The sequence below is a fragment of the Pristiophorus japonicus genome, chromosome 2, assembly GCF_044704955.1.
Source record: "Pristiophorus japonicus isolate sPriJap1 chromosome 2, sPriJap1.hap1, whole genome shotgun sequence".
NCBI lineage: Eukaryota > Metazoa > Chordata > Chondrichthyes > Pristiophoridae > Pristiophorus > Pristiophorus japonicus.
This window is the reverse complement of record NC_091978.1, coordinates 49,851,243-49,877,160: the sequence shown is the minus strand read 5'-3', so window position 1 is coordinate 49,877,160 and position 25,918 is coordinate 49,851,243. Positions and strand designations below refer to the sequence as shown.

Genomic DNA, 25,918 nt, shown 5'->3' with positions numbered 1-25,918 from the left:
GCGTCCGCACCGCTGCGCCAATCAAGGCGCGTGCTGGGGCGGGATTTCCAGGCGGAGAGCGAGCCAGAGAGCGGTTGGGTTGAGCGGTCGCGGGGAGGTTGCGAATCGTTTCTCGCCGTCAATCAAAAAACAGAAGGGAGCGAGCGACGCCAGGAGAGAGAGAGAAAAAATAAAATAAAATCTCCTCAGGGGCAGGATGTGATAATTAATAATAAATTAAGGGAGAACAACAGCGACATTTTTTTTGAAGGGAAACTTGTTTTTTCCCTCTCTAATCGTTTCGATTTATGTAAGCGGCGGTTAGCGAGCAGCGTGAGGCACAATTGTTTGAATTTTTGAATCGTGGTTGCCGTTGGTTTTTTTTCCCCTCCTTTTCCTCTGCTGGGACTCGCCGTCGGCCTCCTTTCTTTTTATTATTCCCCCCTCTCCCTCCCTCTTTTCTTTCCTTCCCCCTTTTCCCCCCCTCTCCCCTCTCCCCCCCCTCTCCCCTCTCCTCCTCCCTCCCTCCCTTTCTCTCGCTCCCCTCGGCCCGGCCATGTCGATCTTGCCGTTCACGCCGCCCATCGTCAAGCGTTTGCTGGGCTGGAAGAAAGGAGGCGAATCGCAGTCACCCTCCTCGCAGTCGCCGTCCCAGCAGCAGCAGCAGAACAACGGGCAGGACGACAAGTGGTGCGAGAAAGCCGTCAAGAGCCTGGTGAAGAAACTCAAGAAAACCGGGCAGCTGGACGAGCTGGAGAAGGCCATCACCACCCAGAGCTGCAACACCAAGTGTGTCACCATCCCCAGGTAAGGATAGGAGTGAGCGGAAGCCCGCCGGCTCCGGGCCAGCCAGGCCAGGCTCGGACTTTTAGCTATTTGATTTACTGACCTCTCGCTCGCTCTCTCTCTCGTCCAGTTTCTGCCGTAGTGCTTTATGTAACTCAATCTTCATTTTATCACCTGGTCAAGGAGAGCGCAGGCCTGAGGCCAACGCTCGGCTTATTTCACTTTTCTCTTTACTGGCAATCGAAGGGAAGGTTTGTTGGCTTTGATAGGTGGGTAGTTGTGCACATCGGTCACGGAAAGAACACACAGGCCGAAGGCCAAGTCTCGTCCCTGCCAATTATAAACATTGATACTTTTTAATATAGTGTCAAGCGAAGAGAGTGATAAGTTGTTGCAATCTTGTTCTTTTGAAAGTAGTTCTTCATATCTATCACAAGTAAGGAATGTACATGTCTTACTTCATAAATATATGTATTTATAATCTTGTAAAGAGGGCAGGTTATGTCGTCTTCACACTGAAGAGTACACAGACCTGGACCGATACGTAAAGTTTCGTTTTATGCTTGAATCTATGTAATTCAGCCAATGCAGAGATTCATTTTTTTAATCATTTCTCTTAGTGGTTATTTTTGTTACGTAGCTAAGGACTCAAACCCTGGACTAACTTCTCACATTTCAATCTTAAAACTAAATGTAATATTTTTACGATTTGACTCGAGAGTGGGAGTTGTAATTGCAATAGTTTGTTTTTCTCTATTCACTCTTATGATGTGGCAAAGCTCCCTTTTTTGTCCATCTCCATGTTGCCCAGAGAATGTGGCGGTGGGCCTTCTCCTTGACCCACTGTAGTCCTTGCGTTGGTCTTATGATGGTGTTTGGTAGGGAATTCCAAGATATTGATTCAGTGGCGATGAAGAATCGGAAGTATATGCCTGTCAGGATGGTGTGCTATTAGGAGTGGAACTTGGAAGTGATTGTGTTTCCATGACATTGATGCTTTTATCCTTTTTGGAGGTAATGGTCACAGGTGTAGAGCGAGAGTACACTCCATTGGCTTGATTGAATATGATTTAAAAAAAGAAAATTATTGTCAGTGAATAGGTGCTTAATGAAGAAAGAACAATATTTTAGTTAACATTAGGATTGTATTTTTAAAGTTTTATTTCCATTATGGAGAGTAGCTGTTGCTGCAACTTTTTCGAAGTCTGTGAACTGTTTTGGGACATTTTCCTATGTTAAAGACACTAGGAAAAAAAAAATGCAAGTTATTGTTGGTATCTGTTCCTCCAGGGAAAAGAAAAGAGTATGTTTAATCTGCCCTGCCCCAAAATAGTATAACTGATGTGTTTATCTTGGTGCTGTCTCTTTTCCTGCAACCCCAAAGTAAGGGACACAAAAGGCATAGTGAATATATTTCAAAAGAAGTCCTTTTCAATTTAATTCTAATTCACCTAGGCCTAGTGGCACAGCTAATAAATATATTATGGGTTAAAGACAGTGAATATTCAGTTGATAGACATTTAATTAATGTTTTCATTAATTATTGTGAAGGTTTTCATTTGTCATTATTAATTAACTCAGTACATCTGCATGCTTGGGAAACAGTGCAAGCTTTCTTTTTGAAAATTATACTATAGGTTTTTATTTCTTTTGCCAAACTGAGTATTTTCTATCGTTGCAGTTGGTGTCCTAGCTCCAAAAATGTAAAAATTAAAACAAAGCAAATACTGGATATTTGAAATATGCACAGAAAATGCACAGCATTTGAAGAAAATGGGTAATGTTAGTGGTCTTTGAATAAATGGATTATGCCCAAAATTTTTGCCTGTTTTTTTCTTTCAGATGCTGATAAAACTGCATTTCCAGCATTCTGCTTTTTTCCCCAGTTGCAGCTAAATGAAAAAATACTGAAATTGTTTGTTTGCACTGAATTCTCATTCCCTTTAACCTATAATAAATGCATTTTGTTTATTGATTGGCTGTGCCCACCAGGCTCAGATAAGTAAGAATTAAGTGACAAGTTTGACAACATGTTTTAATATGCAGCTAGAATGTGCAATCTGGTTTGGTGTTGATGTCATGAGGCTTATCATAGTATTGATCCATAAATGCTACACCATTTTGATCAGCCTGGAAAAGAGAAGGAATTTATTGATACTGTATTTTAGGCCATATTGTGTTTTGGGTTGCTGCCGAGCTCTACCAGCAGGTGGTTCATTGGTAATTCTGAATCTGATCTCTAGTACTGTAGATTTAATTTTATTTCTATGCATTGTGAATATTTTACTTTTTATGGAATTATCAAATCATAGAATGGTATAGCACTGAAGGAGGCCATTCACCCCATCATGCCTGTGCCAGAACTTTGAAAGCATTCCTATTAGTCCCACTCCCTAATCTTTCCATATAATCCAGCATATTTTTCCTTTTGAAGTATTTATCCAATTCCTTTTGAAAGTTATTATAGTATCTGCTTTCACCACGCTTTCAGGCAGTGCATTCCAGATCATCATAACTCGTGTAAACAATTTTTTCCCCATGTCGCCTTTAGATCCTTTGCCAATTACCGTCAATCTGTGTCCTCTGGTAACTGATCCTTCTGCCACTCGAAACCGTTTCTCCTTATTTACTCTTATCAAAATCCTTCAATATTTTGAACACCTATCAAATCTCCCCATAACCTATGGTCTAAGGAGAACAACCCCAGTTTCTCTAGTCTCTCCACATAACTCCAGTCTTTCAACCCTAGTACCATTCTAATAAGTTTCCTCTGAACCCTCTCTACTCTTCTGATTGGTGACACCAGTTTCATCCCAAATTGGCCAATCAAAATTTAATAAAAAGAGCCCCTTTTTTAAAGGGGCCAAACAATAAAATGCAAAATATAAATAAAAGAAAAGAAACGTACCAAATTAAATAATATTGTTCCCTGTGTGTACAATGCACTCCAGTCCCTCCGGTTGTGGAAGGCCTTGAGTGTACCAGCAGCCATTGCATGCTCCCTCTCCAGGGGCACCTTGGCTCGGGCATAGCCACAGAAAAGGGACAGATGCACCCCTTCTAAAGCTTTGACATCCTTTCTATAGTGTAGTGGCCACAAGACTTCAGCTGGGACTTAACCAGTGTTTTGTAAAGTTTTAGCATAACTTCCTTGTTTTTGTACTCTATGCCTCCATTAATAAAGCCAAGGATCCTGTATGCCTTTTTAAGAACCTATTCACCTTGTCCTGACACCTTCAAAGTCTCTCTGTTCCTGCACTCCCTTAAATTGTACTATTTAATTTATATTGCCTTTCCTCATTCTTACCAAAATGAATCACTTAACACTTCTGTGTTAAATTTCATCTGCCATGTATCTGCCCATTTCACCAGTCTGTTGCTATCCTCCTCACTGTTTAATATATTACAAGTTTTGTGTCATCTGCAAACTTTGAAATGATGCCCTTCTGTATGTCCAAGTCCAGGTAATTAATATATACCAAAAAGAGCAGTGGTCCTAATGCCGACCCCTGGAGAAGACCACTGTATACGTCCTCCTGTCTGGAAAAACAACCGTTCACCACTACTCTGCTTTCTGTCCCTTAGCCAATGTTATATCCATGCAGCCAGTGCTCCTTTAATCCCATGGGCTTCAATTTTGCTAATGAGTATACAGGTGCAGCGTCTAAAATCCGTACCCTCGGGACCGAGGCCGTTCCGGATTCCAGGCTTTTCCGGACTTTTGATTTACTTTCTGACGTCACGAATCTGGGAACACCCGAGCCCAGGTTTGGGTATTTCCGGATTTCGGAATATCAAAGGGAGGGGTGGAGAGCCCGCTGCACCTGTATGAGGAGCTCGGTTTAGTTCTTTTTGTTTCTCATGACGCTGCTTCTTTACTATATTTCTGTACAGCCGCATCCAAGCTTGCAGATGGAGCCATTCAGTTGCTACGACAACAGCTTGAGGAAAGCATTCAAACCAATCGAGATCTGCAGAAGAAATTGGAACAACAACTCCATAATGTGCTACAATCTACCATTTGTATCCCATCTTTTCTTTTTGCCTCCTGGATTTGCCCCGCTGCCTCACTGCTGCTGCCCTTACCTCGGGGCCTCCTTGCCGGCCTGCCTGACCACCTACTCGGTGGGGCCCCATCATCGAGTAGGTCGTTGGGTGAGCCAGGGCCCCATCATCGAGTAGGTCGTTGGGTGAGCCAGGGCCCCATCGAGTAGGTTGTTGGGCGGGCTGGGGCCCCGCCGAGGAGCTGTTCATGTTGGTCAGCCCCGCTGAGTAGGTCGTCGGGTGGGCCAGCGAAGCGGCGGGGGCCCCGAGGTCGGTGGTCCGGGTTCTGGAACGTTTTACGGATTCCGGACGAACCTACCACCGATTGTCCCGGATTCCAGAATATTCCGGAACTCCGGATTCTCGACGCTGCACCTGTATTGCTACTTCATCAAATGCCTTTTTAAAGTCCATATACACAACATCAACCACTCTACCCTCATCCACCCTCTCCGTTACTTCATCAAGAACCCAATCGAGTTAGTTAAATGCAATTTTCCTTCAACAAATCTGTGCTGGCTTTCATTTATTAACCCATATTTTTCCAAGTCGCAGACTTTAATGCCTCTAAAAGTTTCCCCATCACCGTTGTTGGGCTGATTAGCCTGTAATTGCCGAGTTTATATCTCTTTTTGGAACAGGAGTGTAACATTTGCAATCCTGGCTCCACTCCCATATTTAAGAATGATTGGAAGGTTGAGTACAGAACCTCTGCAATTTCCAGCCTTGCTTCTCTCCACAACCGAGGATACATTCCTTCTGGATTGGGTGATTTTTCTGCTTTGAGCGCTGCCAACCTTTTAAGTACCTTCTCTTTATTTTTATCCTATCTAATTTCTCTGCTACCTCCTCCTTTACTGTGACATTGGCAGCACCCTCTTTATTAGTGAAGGCAGATGCAAAGTACTCATTTAGTACTTCAGCCATGCCCTCTGCCTCGACAAGAAGATCTCTCTTATGGCCTCTAATCAGCTCCACCATTCCTTTGACTACCCTTTTACTATTTATATGTTTTATGACTTTTGGGTTCCCTTTTATGTTAACTGCTGTTGTAGTCTCATACACTCTCTTTGCCCCTCATTTCTTTTTCCAGTTTCCTCCCCTTTTTGTATTAAGCTTGGTTCTCTATTGAATTCGGAACTCGATTTTTTATCATAAAACTTCCTTTTTCTGTTACATTTTAATCTCTATATCTTTAGTCTTCCAGGGAGCCTAGCTTTGGAATCCCTTCCGTTTCCCTTCATGTCAATGTGCCTAGTCTGTACCCCAACGATCTTCTCTTTGAAGGCTTCCTATTGCTCATTTACTGTTTTACCTGCCAATCTGACTGCAATCTAGCTAGGCCAGATCCTTTTTCAACTCCCTGAAATTAGCTGCCCTCCAGTTGAATATTTTCACATTAAATTTTTCCTTGACTGTTTCCATAACTATTGTAAACCAAATATTGTAATCACTGTTTCCTAAATGCGCTCTCTCTCTGAAACATGCTCCACTTTCTCCATTTCATTTCCTTTTACTGTGATAATTTGTGTTATACAGTTAAGAACTGTGGTGGATAAAGTTGCCTTTAGAGTGTGAAAATTAGAATGATTTTAAATTTTTTTAGCGTAAATGCATTCTAATGACGCATGAACTTCTAAGACAGATGGCCTGCTTTATTGTTGCCCTGAAGTAACACATACGATACACCAAATCTGTGCTGCTTAGCTGGTGGTCACACAAGTGGCTTAGCTACAAATTTTTCTCAGCTACAAATTGCTTTCTCCCTTTCTAAACTCTTTGCTCAGCACCTCTTCACATTATTGAGGCTAAATCAGAAGCTCAACAATTTTGGGGAATCACAATGTATTTGCATTTAGAATTGGTTTAAAATATTTATAAAGTTAAATTAAAAACACACACTGCTGGAACTACTCAGCAGGTCAGCAAGCAGCTGTACAGAGAGAAACAGAGTTAACGTTTCAGGTCAATGACCTTTCATTAGAACTGGAAAAGGATGGAAATGTAAGTACCTGTACAAGTAAAGTACGAGCAAGTACAGAGGCAGGGAAAGGTGGGAAGGGTATCAGGAACAAAAGGGAAGGTCTGTGATAGAGTGGAAGGCAGGAGAGATTCAATGACAAAAGAGATGATGGTACAAGGCGAGCAGAGATGATGAGTAAGTTTTAAAAAAACCCCACAAAAGATGGGTCTAGAGGAGGTGTTTATGATCTGAAATCGTTGAACTCCATGTTGAATGGCTGAAAAGTACTTAATCGAAAGATGAGGTGCTGTCCCTCAAGCTTGCGTTGAGCTTCATTGGAATAGGAGACCGAGGTTAGAGTAGAAGTGGTCCGGAGAATTAAAATGATAGGCAACTGAAAACTCGGGGTCACGTTTGCAGACTGAACGGAGTCTGCTTTTTGTCTCCCCAATGTAGAGGAGACAGCATTGTGAACAGCAAATACAATATGTATTAAGGTAACTGTCTACTGTATCCCATCAAAGCAGCCATCTTTGTGATCTTTCAGAATGAGGTCCACAGTTTTGTGCAAAGGATTTAGTACCACTTGGTCATGGCTTGAGATGATTCAAATTTTATTTTGTATCAGATCTTAACGCTGTCCACCCCAACAAGATAAGAGCACAGGTCATGGAAGTGAATCGGTAACATTTTAACCCATTGGAGTGAATTTGGATATTTTCTTGCATTGTAATCTTATAGTGAAGGTGGGGATTTGTTTGTTTTCTCATAGGGTATAGGTATCAATATGTTAAATCAGACCCCTGATAGCTCTTAAGGAATTTACCTACATTAAAAAATATATTGTAGTACAATGGCAAACTCCTTTCAAAGTTGTTATTTCTAACCATACTTGAGTTTCTGGAATAGTTCAAATACCGAAGTCCCAGAATTCTATGTTTTAACTGTAAAATTATACACAAGGATACATTACCTGAACTAGAGACTTATTTAAAGGCTGATTGCTTAAAAGTGCTGGTGCTGTGTCCTTATTGGCTGAGGCCATGCAAACCCTTTGATTACATATCCTCTTAGTATGCAAACTTGCTGGTATAACTGAGTTGCATTGCTGGTCATTGCTACTGGCTGCATGTAATTGGGAGCTCTAATATCCTCTGAAACGACACTACTGTGCAGGCACATTTATGCTGTGTTGTACATTATTGTGTGACTGCATATTGGTCCTTGGAGGAACTTATGTTTGCTATTGCCAATGTTGGGTGGGTAGTGATCTGACATGCATTGGCTTGTGGGATGTTGGGAGCTGGACTTGAAATATTAGTTTGCCACCTCGGAGTTGACATTTTTTTTTGGTTCACAATCTATTGATAATTCAAAATTCTTTAAGTCAAATTATCTGTAATTAAGCAATTGCATTTTTAAAAGAATAATTCTTGGGATATGGCTGTCGCTAGCGAAGTCAGAATTTGTTGCCCATTTCTTGTTGCTCTTGAGAAGGTGGTGGTGAGCTGCAGCATTGAACTGCTGCAGTCCGTGTCGTGCAGTTCCATCGTGCTGTTGGGGAGGGAGCAACGTTCCCTCTAAGCTGTGCAGCCCGGGACTGGCATTTTTAATGCAAAATTATGTGCATGCGTGAAACTGTGAATTGATTGCACAGCCCCTTCAAGGGGCCACACCCTCTCTTCCCACCCCCCACCCCCCCAAAAAAAAAATTACGGGGTACATTGGTAGGGAGTTCCAAGATTTTGATCCAGTGACAATGAAACATAGAAACATAGAAAATAGGTGCAGGAGTAGGCCATTTGGCCCTTCGAGTCTGCACCGCCATTCAATAAGATCATGGCTGATCATTCCCTCAATACCCCTTTCCTGCTTTCTCTCCATACCCCTTGATCCCCTTAGCCGTAAGGGCCATATCTAACTTCCTCTTGAATATATTCAATGAACTGGCATCAACTACTCTTTGCGGCAGGGAATTCCACAGGTTAACAACTCTGTGAGTGAAGAAGTTTCTTCTCATCTCAGTCCTAAATGGCCTACCCCTGATCCTAAGACTATATCCCCTGGTTCTGGACTTCCCCAACATCGGGAACATTCTTCCCGCATTAACCTGTCCAGTCCCGTCAGAATCTTATATGTTTCCATGAGATCCCCTCTCACCCTTCTAAACTCCAATGTATAAAGGTCCAGTTGATCCAGTCTCTTCTCATATGACAGTTCAGCCATCCCTGGAATTAGTCTGGTGAACCTTCGCTGCATTCCCTCAATAGCAAGAACGCCCTTCCTCAGATTAGGAGACCAAAACTGAACACACTATTCCAGGTGAGGCCTCACCAAGGCCCTGTACAACTGCAGTAAGACTTCCCTGCACCTATACTCAAATCCCCTAGCTATGAAGGCCAACATACCATTTGCCGCCTTCACCGCCTGCTGTACCTGCATGCCAGCCTTCAATGACTGATAAACCATGACACCCAGGTCTCGTTGCACCTCCCCTTTTCCTAATCTGCTGCCATTCAGCTAATATTTTGCCTTCATGTTTTTGCCCCCAAAATGGATAACCTCACATTTATCCACATTATACTACATCTGCCATGCACTTGCCCACTCACCTAACCTGTCCAAGTCACCCTGCAGCCTCTTAGTGTCCCTCTCACAGCTTAGTGTCATCTGCAAACTTAGAAATATTACACTCAATTCTTTCATCCAAATCGTTAATGTATATTGTAAAGAGTTAGGGTCCTAGCACTGAGCCCTGCGGTACTCCACTAGTCACTGCCTGCCACTCTGAAAAGGACCGGTTTATCCAGACTCTCTGCTTCCTGTCTGCCAACCAGTTCTCTATCCACGTCAGTACATTACCCCCAATACCATGCACTTCGACTTTGCACACCAATCTCTTGTGCGGGACCTTGTCAAAAGCCTTTTGAAAGTCCAAATACACCACATGCACTGGGTTCGCCCATGTCCACTCTGCTAGTTACATCCTCACAAAATTTCAGAAGATTCGTCAAGCATGATTTCCCTTTCATAAATCCATGCTGACTTGGACTGATCCTGTCACTGCTTTCCAAATGCACTGCTATTTCATCCTTAATGATTGATTCCAACATTTTCCCCACTACTGATGTCAGGCTAACCGGTCTATAATTACCCGTTTTCTCTCTCCTTTTTACATTAGCTACCCTCCGGTCCATAGGAACTGATCCAGAGTCGATAGATTGTTGGAAAATGATCAGCAATGCATCCACTATTTCTAGGGCCACTTCCTTAAGTATTCTGGGATGCACACTATCAGGCCCCAGGGATTTATCAGCCTTCAATCCCATCAATTCTCCTAACACAATTTCCTGGCTAATAAGGATATCCTTCAATTCCTCCGTCTCACTAGATCCACTGTCCCCGAGTACATTCGGAAGGTTATTCGTGTCTTCCTTCGTGAAGATAGAACCGAAGTATTTGTTCAATTGGTCTGCCATTTCTTTGTTCCCCATTATAAATTCACCTGAATCCGACTGCAAGGGACCTACATTTGTCTTCACTAATCTTTTTCTCTTCACATATTTATAGAAGCTTTTGCAATCAGTTTTTATGTTCCCTGCAAGCTTCCTCTCGTACTCTATTTTCCCCCTCTTAATTAAACCCTTAATCCTTCTCTGTTGAATTCTAAATTTTTTCCAGTCCTCAGGTTTGTTACTTTTTCTAGCCAATTTATATGCCTCTTCCTTGGTTTTAACACTATCCTTAATTTCCCTTGTTAGCCATGGTTGAGCCACCTTCCCCGTTTTATTTTTACTCCAGACAGAGATGTACAATTGCTTGAAGTTCATCCATGTGATCTTTAAATGTTTGCCATTGCTTATCCACCGTTAACCCTTTAAGTATCCTTTGCCAGTCTATTCTAGCCAATTCACGCCTCATACCATCAAAGTTACCTTTCCTTAAGTTCAGGACCCTAGTTTCTGAATTAACTGTGTCACTCTCCATCTTAATGAAGAATTCTACCATATTATGGTCACTCTTCCCCAAGGAGCCACGCACAACAAGATTGCTAATTTGTCCCTTCTCATTACACATCACCCAGTCTAGGATGGCCAGCTCTCTAGTTGGTTCCTCGACATATTGGTCGAGAAAACCATCCCTAATACACTCTGGGAAATCCTCCTCCACCGCATTGCAACCAGTTTGGTTAGCCCAATCAATATGTAGATTAAAGTTGCCCATGATAACTGTTGTACCTTTATTGCACACATCCCTTATTTCTTGTTTGATGCTGTCCCCAACCTCACTACTACTTTTGGTGGTCTGTACACAACTCCCACTAGCGTTTTCTGCCCTTTGGTATTCCGCAGCTCCGCCCATACCGATTCCACGTCATCCAGGCTAATATCCCTCCTTACTATTGCATTAATTTCCTCTTTAAGCAGCAATGCCACCTGCCTCCTTTTCCTCTCTGCCTATCCTTCCTAAATGTTGAATACCCCTGGATGTTGAGTTCCCAGCCTTGGTCACCCTGGAGCCATGTCTCCGTGTTGCCAATTACATCATATCCGTTAACTGCTGTCTGCGCAGTTAATTCGTCCACTTTATTCCGAATATTCCTCGCATTGACACACACGGCCTTCAGGCTTGTCTTTTTAACACACTTTGCCCCTTTAGAATTTTGCTGTAATGTGGCCCTTTTTGCTTTTTGCTTTGGGTTTCTCTGCCCTCCACTTTTACTATTCTCCTTTCTATCTTTTGCTTCTGCCTCCATTTTATTTCCCTCTCTCTCCCTGCATAGGTTCCCATCCCCCTGCCATGTTAGTTTAACTCCTCCCCAACAGCACCAGCAAATACTCCCCCCAGGACATTGGTTCCGGTCCTGCCCAGGTGCAGACCGTCCAGTTTGTACTGGTCCCACCTCCCCCAGAACTGGTTCCAATGTCCCAGGAATTTGAATCCCTCCCTTTTGCACCATTCCTCAAGCCACGTATCCATCTGCGCTATCCTGCGATTCCTACTCTGACTAGCACGTGGCACTGGTAGCAATCCTGAGGTTACTACTTTTGAGGTCCTACTTTTTAATTTAGCTCCTAGCTCCCTAAATTCGTCTCGTAGGACCTCATCCCGTTTTTTTTACCTATATCGTTGGTACCTATGTGCACCACGACGACTGGCTGTTCACCCTCCCTTTTCAGAATGTCCTGCACCCGCTCCGAGACATCCTTGACCCTTGCACCAGGGAGGCAACATGCCATCTTGGAGTCTCAGTTGCGGCAGCAGAAACGTCTGTCTATTCCCCTTACAATCGAATCCCCTATCACTATAGCTCTCCCACTCTTTTTCCTGCCCTTCTGTGCAGCAGAGCCACCCACGGTGCCATGAACTTGGCTGCTGCTGCTCTCCCCTGATGAGTTATCCCCCTCAACAGTACCCAAAGCGGTGTATCTGTTTTGCAGAGGGATGACCGCAGGGGACCCCTGTACTACCTTCCTTCCACTGCTCTTCCTGTTGGTCACCCATTTACTATCTGGCTGTATACCCTTTACCTGTGGTGAGACCAACTCAGCAATATATTTCCAAGTTGAAATGGTGTTTCAATGAACCTGTACCCTTGTCCTTCTAGGTGGTGGAGGCCTCTGGTTTGGGAGGTGCTGTCGAAGAAGCCTTGGCGAGTTGCTGCAGTGAATCTTGTGGATAGAAGACACTGCAGTCACAGGCACTGGTGATAGAGGGAGTGGATGTTTAAGGCTGTCGATCAAGTTGTCTGCTTTGTCCTGGATGGTGTCAAGCTTCTTGCGTGATGGTGTCAAGCTTCTTGCGTGTTGTTGCAGCTGCACTCATCCATGCAAGTGGAGAGCATTCCATCGCTCTGTGATTTTAGCTAATGGAAAGGTTTTGGGGAGCCAGAAGGTGAGCTAGTTGCCACCAAATGACCAGATCCTGACCTGCAGTAGCTACGGCATTTATATGGCTAGTCCAGTTAAGCCACCCAGCATGTTGGTGGTGGATTCGGTGATGCTAATGCCATTGAATGTTAAGGGTAGGTGGTTAGACTCTCTCTTGTTGGAGATGGTCATTGCCTGGCACTTGTTTCGCGTGAATGTTACTTGCCGCTTATCAGTCCAAGCCTGAATGTTGTCCAGGTCTTGCCTCATGTGGGCACGGACTGCTTCATTATTTGAGCACTTGCAAATGGAGCTGAACACTGAGTTGCATTTATGCAGATTTTGAATTGAGTAATTCAAATTAACTTTGAAACAGGAGTAGGCTGTAATAGTTCTATGATGGGATTTTTGTAGTTGTGCTGCTGTGAGGCTAAAGGTGGCACAGAAAAGTCCTGGAGAGAGAAATGAACTATCCAAGGGGGTGGAAATGCTGTAGTTTGAGTTCAGTGATCGGCTGTATAAGCAGTTTAATCGTCATCTCAATCCCAATGAGAGATCACAACCTTGAAATTGCTTCCATTTATCATATCTTATACTAGAGTACTGTTGCCATTGATATGTAATGATACTCAGTGTACGATTAAGGATTTTGATGTGATCACCACCACTCAACAAAGTTGCAATCAACAATTGATTATGGGGAAGTAGCTGTGGGGGATGTTTGAAGCCTAATATGTGATTGGCTTTACTTCATTATATTTGGTAATGACTTGGTTCACTTGTATAGTTGTCATCAAGTTGGATATGAGAAAATAAATGTTGTTCTGAGTTGAGTTTCATGCTCATTTCCTTTAGGTATTTACTATTGTGCGAGTTTGTGTTGTGGGGAATTAGAGAATGAAGGGAACTAAGAAATGAAGAAAAATGTTTTATATTTTATATTTTACACATCCACTTTGTTTACATGCAGTGCTTTTACTGTGTCTTGCATGTTTTCATATATACACTGTGGTATTTTGAAGGGCAGGTGGGTTACACCATCGGATGCATTATATTCTATTGGTAATGTAGACCTGTCCCTTTAAATGCACAAGTCTAATTGCTCACCAGGAGAAAGTAAACACGGAAGACTTGAGTTGTACAGTCTTAAGTTATCTGTTCACTCTTGGTTAGATCTCAGCTGTTCAGGAATTGCTTAGGATAAGCACTGAAGATTTATGTAATTTGCAAAGTGTCTGAGCATATGCAGAAGGCCAGGTGGTTTTTCAATTTAATCAGGATCTTGTCAGCCACTTAGATTTTCAAAGATTGCAAGTCTGTCAAGCAGTTGTCCACTGTTAATTGCAGGAAAATGGAAATTGAGGTAGATCATTATAGATAGTTGTTATTTGAGTGCAATAACTGCTGATGCAAGTGTAATGTAATTTTTTGCATCTTATGACAAGAGGAACAACCTTGATGCTGTGCTTTCTTTTCCACCTAGCTTTCAAGCAAATATTTTATTTGTGGCTCTGTATTGACTCCACTGAAAATGTTAATATTTCACAACCCATATGTAGTGACTGAGGCATATGAAAGCATGGGCCTTATGCTAAACATCTAAGACAAAGGTCCTCCACCAGCCTGTCCTCACCGCACAGCACTGCCCCATAGTCATCAAGATCCATGGCGTGGCCCTGGCACCGTGGACCACTTCCCATATCTCGGGAGCCTCCTATCAACAAGAGCAGGCATCCAACACCGCCATCAGTGTGCCAGTGCAGCCTTCGGCTATCTGAGGAAAAGAGTGTTTGAAGACCAGGCCCTCAAAATTACCACCAGGCTCATGGTCTACAGGGCTGTAGTAATACCTGCCCTCCTGTATGGCTCAGAGACATGGACCATGTACAGTAGACACCTCAAGTTGCAGGAGAAATATCATCAATGATGTCTCCGCAAGATCCTACAAATCCCCTGGGAGGACAGGTGCACTAACATCTGCGTCCTCATTCAGGCTAACATCCCCAGCATTGAAGCACTGACCACACTCGATCAGCTCCGCTGGGCAGGCCACATAGTTCGCATGCCAGACACGAGACTCCCAAAGCAAGTACTCTACTCGGAGCTCCTTCACGGCAAACGAGCCAAAGATGGGCAGCGAAAACGCTACAGGACACCCTCAAAGCCTCTGATAAAGTGCGACATCCCCACTGACACCTGGGAGTCCCTGGCCCAAGACCGCCCTAAGTGGAGGAAGTGCATCCGACAGGGCGCTGAGCACCTCGAGTCTCAATGCCGAGAGCATGCAGAAATCAAGCGCAGGCAGCGGAAAGAGTGTGCGGCAAACCAGTCCCACCCACCCGTTCCCTCAATGACTATCTGTCCCACCCGTGACAGAGTCTGTGGCTCTGATATTGGACTGTTCAGCCACCAGAGAACTCACTTCAGGAGTGGAAGCAAGTCGATTCAGAGGGACTGCCTATGATGATGATGATATATTGTGAAAGCTAAAAAGCCTTTTTGTCAGCCAGAGATCTGACCTGCATTGAAGCCCATCAGTGTTTAAATGTTGCCATATTGAGTGAATGATATCTGTAGAGTTTCTCTTTAGACTGATAGCCCATTTTCTCTCCCTTAGAGATCATTCCACTCGCTCAAATCCAGAGAGCTTAAGTGTATGTTGGCAGAGCCACAGTTTAGGGAGTATTACTGGAGATTAACCAGATGCCTTGTGCACCATACTAAGCACTGGTAAGCTTTGCCTAGCAAAGACCACAGTACTCATGGGTGGTGGAGGCAGATCCAGTTGTGGCTTTCAAAAGAGAATTGGATAAGTACCTGAAGGGAATAAAATTGCAAGGGCTGCGGGGAAAGGATGGGTGAGTGGGACGAGCTGAAGTACTCTTGCAGAGACCTAGATGGGATGAATGGCCTCCTGTGCTGTAACCATTCTATGGGCCCAAGTTTCCACATGATTTGCGCCTGATTTTTAGGAGCAACTGGTGGAGAACGGACTATCTTCGAAATCGCAATTCTCCACATTTTTTTCTGCAGTTCTAGTCAGGTAGAACAGTTCCACTTTGGAACAGAATTTTTTCTTCAAAAGGGGGCGTGTCCGGCCACTGACGCCTGATTTGAAAGTTTCCACAGTGAAAACTTACTCCAAACTAACTTAGAATGGAGCAAGTGAAGATTTTTGTAGAACTGAAAAAACCTGTTCTAGACATTAAAAAATCAGGCGCAGGTTACAAATTAGGCGTCCAGAACGAGGTGGTGGGGGGGAGGGGGGGGGGAAGGGAAGTCATTAAATTCTACAATAAATCCTTATTTATACTTATACAAATATTCTACAAATAAATCCAACTTGAATAAAAATTTATAAGCAAAGAAAAGATTAAATAAACCATCTTCCTACCTGTGTGAAAGTGCTTCAGCCAGGAAGAATGCTGCAGCAAGCCTCACAAAATGAGGCAGCCATTCCCGAAGGCAGGAGGGAGGGAGGGAACCGACCCGACCGAACGCACGCGGGGGGCGCGGAAGGAAGCCGTTCCAGACGGCGGGCGGGAGGGAGGGAGGGAACCGACCGACCGAACGCGGGGCGGGGGGGGGGAGAAGGAAGCCGTTCCAGACGGCGGGCGGGAAGGAGGGAACCGACCGAACGCGGGGAGAGGGAGGGAACCGACCGACCGAACGCGCGGGGGGGGGGAGAGGAGCCGTTCCAGACGGCGGGCGAGCGACCGAACGCGCGGGGGGGGGGGGGGGGAGCCGTTCCAGACGGCGGGCGGGAGGGGACCGACCGACCGAATGAACGCAGCGGTGGGGTGGGGTGGGGGGTGGGGAGGAAGCCGTTCCAGACGCCGGGAGGGAAGGAGACAGAAGGCTGCAGGAAGCCTCAAATTGGGGAGCCATTTCCCGACAGCAAAAGGGGGAGATCGTTGGGAAACTGCTGCCTCAACTTTGAGGCTTCCTGCAGCCTTCTCAGTGCTGATGGCAATGTGCTTTTATTAAAAAAATGTTCAAAAACTAAACAGCTACAAAGAACTACAAAAATGGCCGAGTGCCAATGTTTCCTTCACACTGCGCGAACGCTCCAACGTGCACGCGCAGCATTGCTGGCAAGAAAAAAACTAATTTAAATAGTACCCGCCCCCTCCCACTTACAAAATCGGCGTGAGTGTAGGCTCCGCTCCCCCCGGGCGCCGCGCCAAACAGACGAGGAGCTGCAGGGCTCTCCAGAATCGCAAGTTTTTTTTCCGGCGCCGTTTTAGGCGCGAAAAACGGGCGCCCAGCTCGGAGGGGCGCCCGTTTTTTATCGTGTGGAAACTTGGGCCCAATGATTCTATAAGGGTATTGGTTATCTGGAACTGAATTGGGGGGGAAACAAATTGCAGCCTCTCCAGTGATGGATCAACCTCTCCAGGTTCCATTAGTTAGCCAGACTTGTTGGTGAATGATCAAAATAGCCCTGGAGTGCTATATACCTGATATATGCTTGATTGCTCGGTGAAGGCTTGCAGGGCAAGCACTGAGGATATCTTGGTGAGAAACCTGGCATATAGGGCGTAGGCAGGCACTAGAGTACGAGGTTTTTAAGGGCGAGGCATGGGACAAGATTAGATGCTCAAAGGAATAGACGTTGCCAGAGGAGTACAGGGACAGACTGAGATTTGGTGGAATTCCTGGAAAACTGTCTGCTTTTATCTACCCTGTCCCATCCTTTCACAATCTGAAACATTTCTATTATCACTAATCTGAATTGTTCTGACAAAAAAGGAGCCAATTTTCAAGGTACCAGGCAGTATTCTAGTTGAATGTGTTATACCCTCTCTAAAGCCGCAATATCCTTCCTATAGTGTGGAGGCCAATACTGCGTACAGCACTCTAACTAGGATCTTAAGATTTTGCAGGATGTCATCATTATCTCTTGGCTTTTGAGAGAGAACCTAGAATTCGATTAGGTTTTTTTTAAACAGCCTTTTCAACTTGAGATGTTGCTTTTAACTTTCTGTGAACATGTACTCCCAAGTCCCTCTGCTTTTTTTGCAACATTAAGCCTACTTCCATTCAGTATCAAACCAAAATGTATTGCTTCGCGCTTACTGACATTGCCACTTTTTAATTCATTCCCCCAGTTTATCCGTATTCTTTTGTTTCCTTTGGTCTTCTAAAGATTTAACTGTACCTCTTATTTGGTATCATCTGCAAATTTTGACACCACCCTCTGGGATGGAGGACAGTGATTGGTTCTTCCAGATTAATTGAATCACTGGATAGGGAATGAATCCTAAAGACAGCAAATAACTGATTTAATTGATTCAATTGCTGATTTTCTCATTTTAATTAAATTTATAATTTTGTTTAATTACAACTAATCTTTATTATACTGATTTTGCTATTGTATACTCCTTATTGTATTATTTACAGTGTAATTTGAATTTCTTTTCTTTTTAGTTTTTTTGCCTGTGTCTATCTGCGTGCTCATTTGGCTGCCGCTTCGTACGCGAACCTTTAACCTCTTTACACTTCTTTCTCATGCTTTTTCTCTCTTTCCCTCAATAGTCAATATCTAATGTGTTGTAAAATTGTTGTGAAGTGCCTTGGGACGTTTTACTTTGTTAAAGGCGCTATATAAATAAAAATTATTATCCAAATCATTGAGATGACCAGAAGTGGCCCCAGAACTGAAGCCCGAGGGACACTTCCAACCATTCTGGAGAAACTGCCCTGAACTCCTACTTTCTGTTTTCTCCCTTCTAATCAATTTTTAATCTAGTTTGCAATCCAACCCCTAATTCCATACCCCTTAATCTTCTCTAGTAACCTGCCACATGGTACCTTGTTAAATGTTTTTCTAAAGTCCCATGTGCACTACATCCAAGCATTTTCCCCACTATGTCTGTTACCTCCTCAAAGAATTATAAGCTGTGTCAACAGAGGAACATAAGAAATCGGAGCAGGAGTTAGGCCATTTGGCCCCTCGAGCCTGCCTGATCTGACCTTGGCCTCAACTCCATTTCCCTGTCCGCTCCCCATAACCCTCGACTCCCTTATCGTTCAAAAATCTGTCTATCTCCACCTTAAATATATTCAATGACCCAGCTTCATAAATCTCTGGGGTAAAGAATTCCAAAGATTCACGACCCTCCAAGAGAAGAAATTCCTCCTCAATTCCGTTTTAAATGGGCGACCCCTTATTCTGAAACTATGCCCCCTAGTTCTAGATTCCCCATGAGGGAAACATCCTTTCTGCATCTACCCTGTCAAGCATGATCATTCCTTTTGAAATCTGTTTTGGCTACTTCTAACTATTTTCTATTTATCTAGATTGCTTGGAGATGTTAAGTGCCCAGACTAGTTGCACTCTTAAATCTCTTTCGCCCTCATCTTCACCTATTGCAGCACCATTTCTGTTTCCTATGAGCAGTATTTTGTGCTTGACTATATTAAATTTCATATCCATTGTTCTGTCCACTTACATATTTTGTTCAAGTTCACTAGGCAAATAGTTATTTACCTAGTCCCATTGTCCTGCCCTTTCTTCCACTTCTTTTTCAAAGCTATTATGGATTCTGCTTCCACCACTGTTTCACGTCGTTTGCATACCAGACACGTGACTCCCAAAGCAAGCGCTCTACTCGGAACTTCTTCACGGCAAGCGAGCCAAAGGTGGGCAGAGGAAACGTTACAAGGACACCTTCAAAGCCTCCCTGATGCAGTGCAACATCCCCACCAACACGGAGTCCCTGGCCAAAGTGGAGGAAGTGCATCCAGGAGGGGGCTGAGCACCTCGAGTCTCATTGCTGAGAGCATGCAGAAACCAAGCGCAGGCAGCGGAAAGAGCGTGCAGCAAACTAGTCTCACCCACCCTTTCCCTCAATGACTATCTGTCCCACCTGTGACCGGGACTGTGGTTCTCGTATTGGACTGTTCAGTCACCTAAGGACTCATTTTTAGAGTGGAAGCAAGTCTTTCTCTATTCCGAGGGACTGCCTATGATGATGATGATGGTGGGGCACTCTGTCCTCACAAATATTCTCAGATCCACCCTTCGGTCCTTAGGTGGTGGTGGTCTTATTTTTATTCCTTCTGGCCAACGTGAATCATGGTGTTATTTTTATTCCTTCTGGACAACGTGGACCATTTCCCATACCTTGGGAGCCTACTGTCAAAAAGGGCAGACGTCGATGACGAAGTCTAACGCAGCCTTCGGTCACCTGAGAAAGAGTGTGTTTGAATACCAGGAGCTCAAACCCGGCACCAAGCTCATGGTCTGCAGAGCAGTAGTGATACCCGCCCTCCTATATGCGTCAGAGACATGGACTATGTACAGCAGGCACCTCAAAGCACTGGAGAAGTACCACCAATGCTACCTCCCCAAGATCCTGCAAATCCATTGTCAGGATAGGCACACCAACGTCAGTGTTCTCACTCAGGCCAACATCCCCAGCATCGAAGCACTGACCACGCTCGATCAGCTCCGATGGATGGTCTGCATGCCCGATAATAGATTCCCAAAACAAGCGCTCTACTCAGAGCTTCGAAACGGCAAGTGAATCCTAGGTGGGCAGAGGCAATGCTTTAAGGAGACCCTCAAAGCCTCCTTGAAAAAATGCAACATCCCCACGGTCACCTGGGAACCTCTGGCCCAAGAACGCTCAAAGTGGAGGAGAAGCATCCAGGAAAGCACTGAACAACTCGAGTCTCTTTGCTGGAGTGGAAGCAAGTCATCCTCGACTCCGAGGGACTGCCTAAAAGATGATGATTCCTTCTGGTTCCTGACTCTGACTAATAGAAACAGTATTTTCCCTACTTACCATATCAAAATCTTCCATCATTTTGAACACTTGTATCTTGTCCACAGCGTCTCACTTCTTTACCAAAACTGTCCAATACTCCTGGAGAACAAAGATAAATCCCAGCTTCTTTTCTCTGCTACCCATCTCCCTAAACCCCTCTCCCCACTACCCTGACCATCAACTTTGTCAGGACGATTGAGACCACCTGTTCAGTTACCTCTGCTATCCTGCGTCCCCCCTCCCCCATCAAGCCAAACATACATTAGCCCTGATTCTGCATCTCTAGCTTCTATCTCTCATCTTCCATCATGCCCTCTCTAAGTTCATCCCTCTCCAGACTGTTCGTAAACTCGGCATCGTATTCAAAGCTGAGCTGAAGTCCATCGGAGTAGGCCATTTAGTTCCTTGAGCCTGTCCCACCATTCAGTGATGTGATATGGCTGGTCTGTGACCTAACTCCATATCCTCTCCATCACAAAGACCACATACTTCCCCACCTCTCACATTGCCTGCATCTGCCACTGCTGCTGAAACCATCATTTGTGCCTTTATCACTTTGACACAAGACTCTACAATTCCAAAGCTTTCCTAGCTAACTTCCTATCCTCTGTAATCCACAGATCATCCAAAACTCTGTTGCCTATATGCTATCCCACACAAAGTCCCGCTCACCCATCACTCCTGTCCATGCTGACCTACATTGTCTCCTGATTTCGCCCCCCCCCACAAACACCTCACTTAAAATTCTAATCCTTTTTTTTTTAAATCCCCATCTTATTTTAAACTTTTGTTAACCTCGCCGATCACTCAGTTCCTCTGATTCTGCACCATTATGCATTTCCATCTCTCTGCCCCATCATTGGTGACCGTCTTCAACCGCCTTTGTCCCATGCTCTGGATTTCCCTGCCTAAAACAGCACTGCCTCTTCACCTCCCGTTGTAAAACTTTCCTCATAGACCCATCTCTGACAAAGCTTTTGGTTCCCTTTCCCACCTCCTTTTGGCTCAGCAACCATTTTTTTTCAATTGACTCTTGTGAGCTGCTTAGCATATTTTTCTATGTTAAAGGTGACCTATAAATGCAAGCTGCTGTTAACCTACCCTTTACAAAGAGACCCAGTTCCTTTTTGTTTCTTCTTATGACTAAAACCTCCCTGATATCATCAGTTAATCTATTCTATACCTTCTCCGTAGCGTTAACATCTTTTCTGATGAATGATGCCCAAAACCAGGCTCTAAACATTATGGATCTATGTTTGGAGCAGACAGACTTATGAATTTAATGATTAATTATCTGTTATGAAAATTGCAAGACAAAAATGAATTAGGTGAGGAGAAGGAGAAATTCTTGTTTTAAAATACATACAATACAGACAACTGCTACAGAGGGTATTGTAAAGATGGACAGTAATTACTCATGTTAAAATTTTGCTGTCATGGTTTTTGATGGAGGTATAAGCACATTGTTTGAAAATGTCAATAGAACTTAAAGCTTCATCATGCACAATCAATTGTTTAATTTGAAATTCACAAACTTTCATTAGTTCTTTTAACTTAAAGAATCGAGTGTGAGCAAAATTTTGTTTTGTTCTTGAAACTGTGTTTTATGTTCCTTTTTTAAAAAAAAAGTCAGTGGTATTGTCAGTACAGGTATACGATTGCTGCCTGGGGGGAATGTCTGCTACTGCCATGCTGCTGAATTCTTCTACACTAAAAAGTCCTCTTTTATTTATACATTTATTAAGCAATTTGAATGGAAATAATATGAAGGGTGTGGTGGAAGGAAGGATGGAATTGTGTAACAATTTGATTTTCATTATGCATAGAAAGTGGTTTAATAATTTCATACTTTTGTGTACACAAAATTCTTCGAAACAGTCCAGAGCTTGAGCTATTGATACGCCTCTAAGTATTTGTAAATTTCAAGCTGTGCAGGCTCTTAAATGCTTTGATCTCTTAGTAGAAGGGTGTCCAATCTTTCAGCATAAAGAAACCTTATACTTACCGAACCATATTTTAAAAATAAAATCGTATACTAGTATGTTCCTTGTAACTACAAGTATTTGAAACCTAGCCAATTAATGTGACTTTTACAGACTTGGTTTCCTAGTATTAATTCAAATCTGAATTGTGCTCTTCATTTCCCTGCTCCTTACACAAATTTCTCCCCTCTCCTGCTTCATTTGCCCATCTCTCGTTCGCATGCATTGACCAGCAGCAGATCTGTCTCTTGAACTTGAATGGCATCCTCACTCGAGGTGATGCTGTTTGGTTTCTACTCTGCAGAAGATTATAGTGCTGAACATAGGACTTGCTGGACGAATAAAGCCCAATTTGCAGTCTACCATCCTGGTAGTTGCATAATGCAACTATAATGGAGTTGTTCAACAGACCCAGACATGAAGGGCTCAAGTTGCTCCTATTTTTTTGGAGTAGTTTAGAATGGAATATCTTAGAAATTGCAATTCTCGGCATTTAGTTTGCTCCAATTTCAGTGACTTAGAATAGTTTCGTTTTAGAACAGTTTTTTTTTTCAAAAGAGGGTGTTACCAGCCACTTACGCTTGTTTTGCAAGTTTAGGCAGCGAAAACTTACTCCCAATTAACTTAGAATGGAGTAAGTGTAGATTTTTGTACGCTCAGAAAAACCTTGCCTACACTTTAGAAATTAGGCGCAGGGAACGAGCGATGGTGTAGGGGGTGTGGCGGGTGGGGAGTGAAGTTAGGGGATTTTACAAGCATTAAACACCTCACTTTTTTTTACAAATAAAGAGCCATCATCAATAATAAATGATAAATCAATCAATAAAAAAAATAAAAATAAAAAATTCATTGAATAAATAAAAAATTTAAAGTTTCTACTCACCTACTGCAGCACCAGGAGCCCTCCAACAGCCTGCTGGGACGGGGCCCTCCCCAGGAGATGACGGGCGGGCAGGCCCCGCCGCTGACGAGGACTTCGAGGACTGCCTGCCCCCAGCAGATGCCGCCCAGGACTTCGGGCGGGCCCTGACGCCGAGGACACCACTTTGGGCGAGGCCCGCACCCAGCAGATGACCGCCGCCCAGGACTTCAGATGGGGCCCGCCCCCAGCAGACAACGGACCGCCGACGAGGACGCCACTTCGGGCGGGGCCTGCGCCCAGCAAGATGCTGGGCGAGCGGGCCCCGCCGCTGACTAGGAGTTCGGGCAGGGCCCGTCTACAGGATATGCCGGGCAGGCCGCCGCGGAAGAGGTAAGGGGCGACGTCCCTTCGGCCAGGGATAGGACGCACTGGGAGGGCCAGGAGCTACTGTGCACGCGCGCAGCTGCCTGCACTGTCTTTGGCGAAGGGCTGTAGCTCGGCCGCCCGCAGTACCTCCTGCTGCGCCTCGCCGAGCTGGAAACGGCCCTACAGATACCGGAGAATCGCGAGATAAGTATTTGCCGCTTTTTCAGTTCTACAAATTAGGCAGGCCTCTTCGATGTGCGCCGTTCTAGCGGGGATCTGAAACTTGAGCCCGAAGTGAGGAAAACCGCAGTGGTGAAAAGCTTTGGGAGCCATAAGTCCAAACTCATCTGTTCCTCCCCATGCCACAGTTGCCATGTTTCATGTCTCCAATACTCACGTACTGTATCCCAAAATATTTTCTGAAAAAAATATTAGCTAATTTGTGTTTGAATTAATTAATCGATATGTATTTTCACTGTCTCCCTAGGGAGCCTGTTCCATAGAATGACCACTCACTCACTGAAATAATGTTTCCCAGGTTTGCCAAAGTTTGTGCTTGCAGTGATAACAACATTGCTGGTCCCATCCTGTCTTTTGTTAGGATCCAGACAAGTTGAGTCTGTGTTAAGACCACCTTCCCCCACTCGACATGGTGGATTCAGGCTGAAAATTCATGAATCTCAAATTATTGCACAAACATGAACAGTGATTATGTTAATTGTCATGAGAATGAGCATCTATTTTAAAAAGTCTTATTTCTCTAACAATTCTGCAAATTCCCCCCCTTCTCCCCGCCCCCCAAAAAACATATTCAGTTGTATTTTAGAATTTCAGTTTATTTTGTTTTTTCCCATCAAAATACACCCGTGATCAAAGGTACTCTTCAGACATCTGAAGAAACTGTGAAGCTTTTGAATTTAAACTGGTTTCTATAAATAGCTTCTCCATCTACTCCATTTTCCAGAGTTGTTCCCAATCAGTTTATTATTTAAGGGTGACAAACTCTCATGTTATATGAAGTTATAGATTAATGACACTCTTGAGAAAGAGGGTGGTGAGAGAACAGGATTGGGCAGGAATGCAGTGAAATAGGTCAGAGGAAAAGCACAACCACCAATGTTTATGGCAGCAAATTGAAAATGTTCGGTCTTTATCACAATCTAGAAAGCGGCCAAATCTAATGCCAAATTCAATTCTGCAAATTGCTTCAATAACTATAAATTGGATATTGAGTTTTTATTAGCCTCTCCACAGAAAATTATCAATTTGAAATCTAGCAATGAGTGCACCTTGATACCACCTTACAAGTAGTTCCTGGCAGGCTTTCTGAAATCGGGGAAATATGCATTTTAGTTCGATAAGGAAGGAAGGCTGTTTTGTTCTGCCTGATTGGGCCCTTTGTTCTACACCTTTCGTTTTGTGACTGTGTGGGCAGGGCAGCTGAACAAAGTGTTCAAGGAGCTGAAATTCAGGCCTGGAATGTGGTTAAGGGACACTGGCCAACGCAGTCTTGATGGAGTTTGTTACCCATTAATGCAGTTTATGCAATTTCAGTTGGAATGGGGGAAAAATGACAACTAGTTTAATTTGTGACTTTTAATACCATATTCGATTCATCTCTGATGATGAAATTTACATTTCCTCAATTATATACTTAAAATAATTGTAGATGCCAATGTTGCGTTAAGATTCTTCATTCATTTTTATTTGGTTAACCTCTGCTTTAAATTTCTCCAATCTTATCCTGAAGTGCTGTCCTGTCCTCTGGTATGGATCCATAGGCACTAGCAGGCTTCCAGTACCTCATCCTATGGTCATTATTCATGAGTGATTGCAGGCTTTTCGACCATGGTGGGGGCATCCTCTTGCCCAACGTCAATTCATTCCACTTTACAGCAGGAGTCACTGGATAACAATTAAATTGGAACCCAGTATGACTTTTTTTTAAACCTTGACTTCTCTCAGTTGGGACTATTAAGAAATACACAAACAGGAGTAGGGCATTCTGTACCTCAATTCCATTTTACCCACCTTTGTTCCATGTCCTTTAATGGCCTCACCTAACAATCTATCGATCTCTGTCTTGAAAATTTCCATTGACCCAGCCATCACAGCCTCTTGGTTGTGAGGGTTCCAGTTTTGCTTGGAAAAAGTGCTTCCTGATTTCACTGCTAAGTAGCCTACCCCTAATTTTAAGATTATGCTCTCATTCTGGATTCCCCCACTTGAGGAAATAGTTGCTCTGTATCCACCTTATTGAATCTCAATCATTTAAATTAACTTGATTAATT

At 43.8% G+C, this 25,918-nt stretch overlaps 1 protein-coding gene across 3 annotated transcripts in view; it reads left to right on the top strand.

Annotated features, from left to right (window-relative positions):
• The first annotated feature begins 340 nt into the window (after positions 1-340).
• smad2 (SMAD family member 2) overlaps positions 341-25,918 on the top strand; it is a 154,896-nt gene continuing 129,318 nt past the window's right edge. For 2 of the 3 annotated variants that reach the window (XM_070867077.1, XM_070867070.1), the window contains exon 1: positions 341-786. In XM_070867077.1, the coding sequence (XP_070723178.1) occupies positions 536-786 (251 nt within the window). In that variant the 5' untranslated portion in view covers positions 341-535. Of the gene's footprint in view, positions 787-23,617; positions 23,652-25,918 lie in introns of those variants that run through there. The other variant, XM_070867065.1, reaches the window with a different exon arrangement.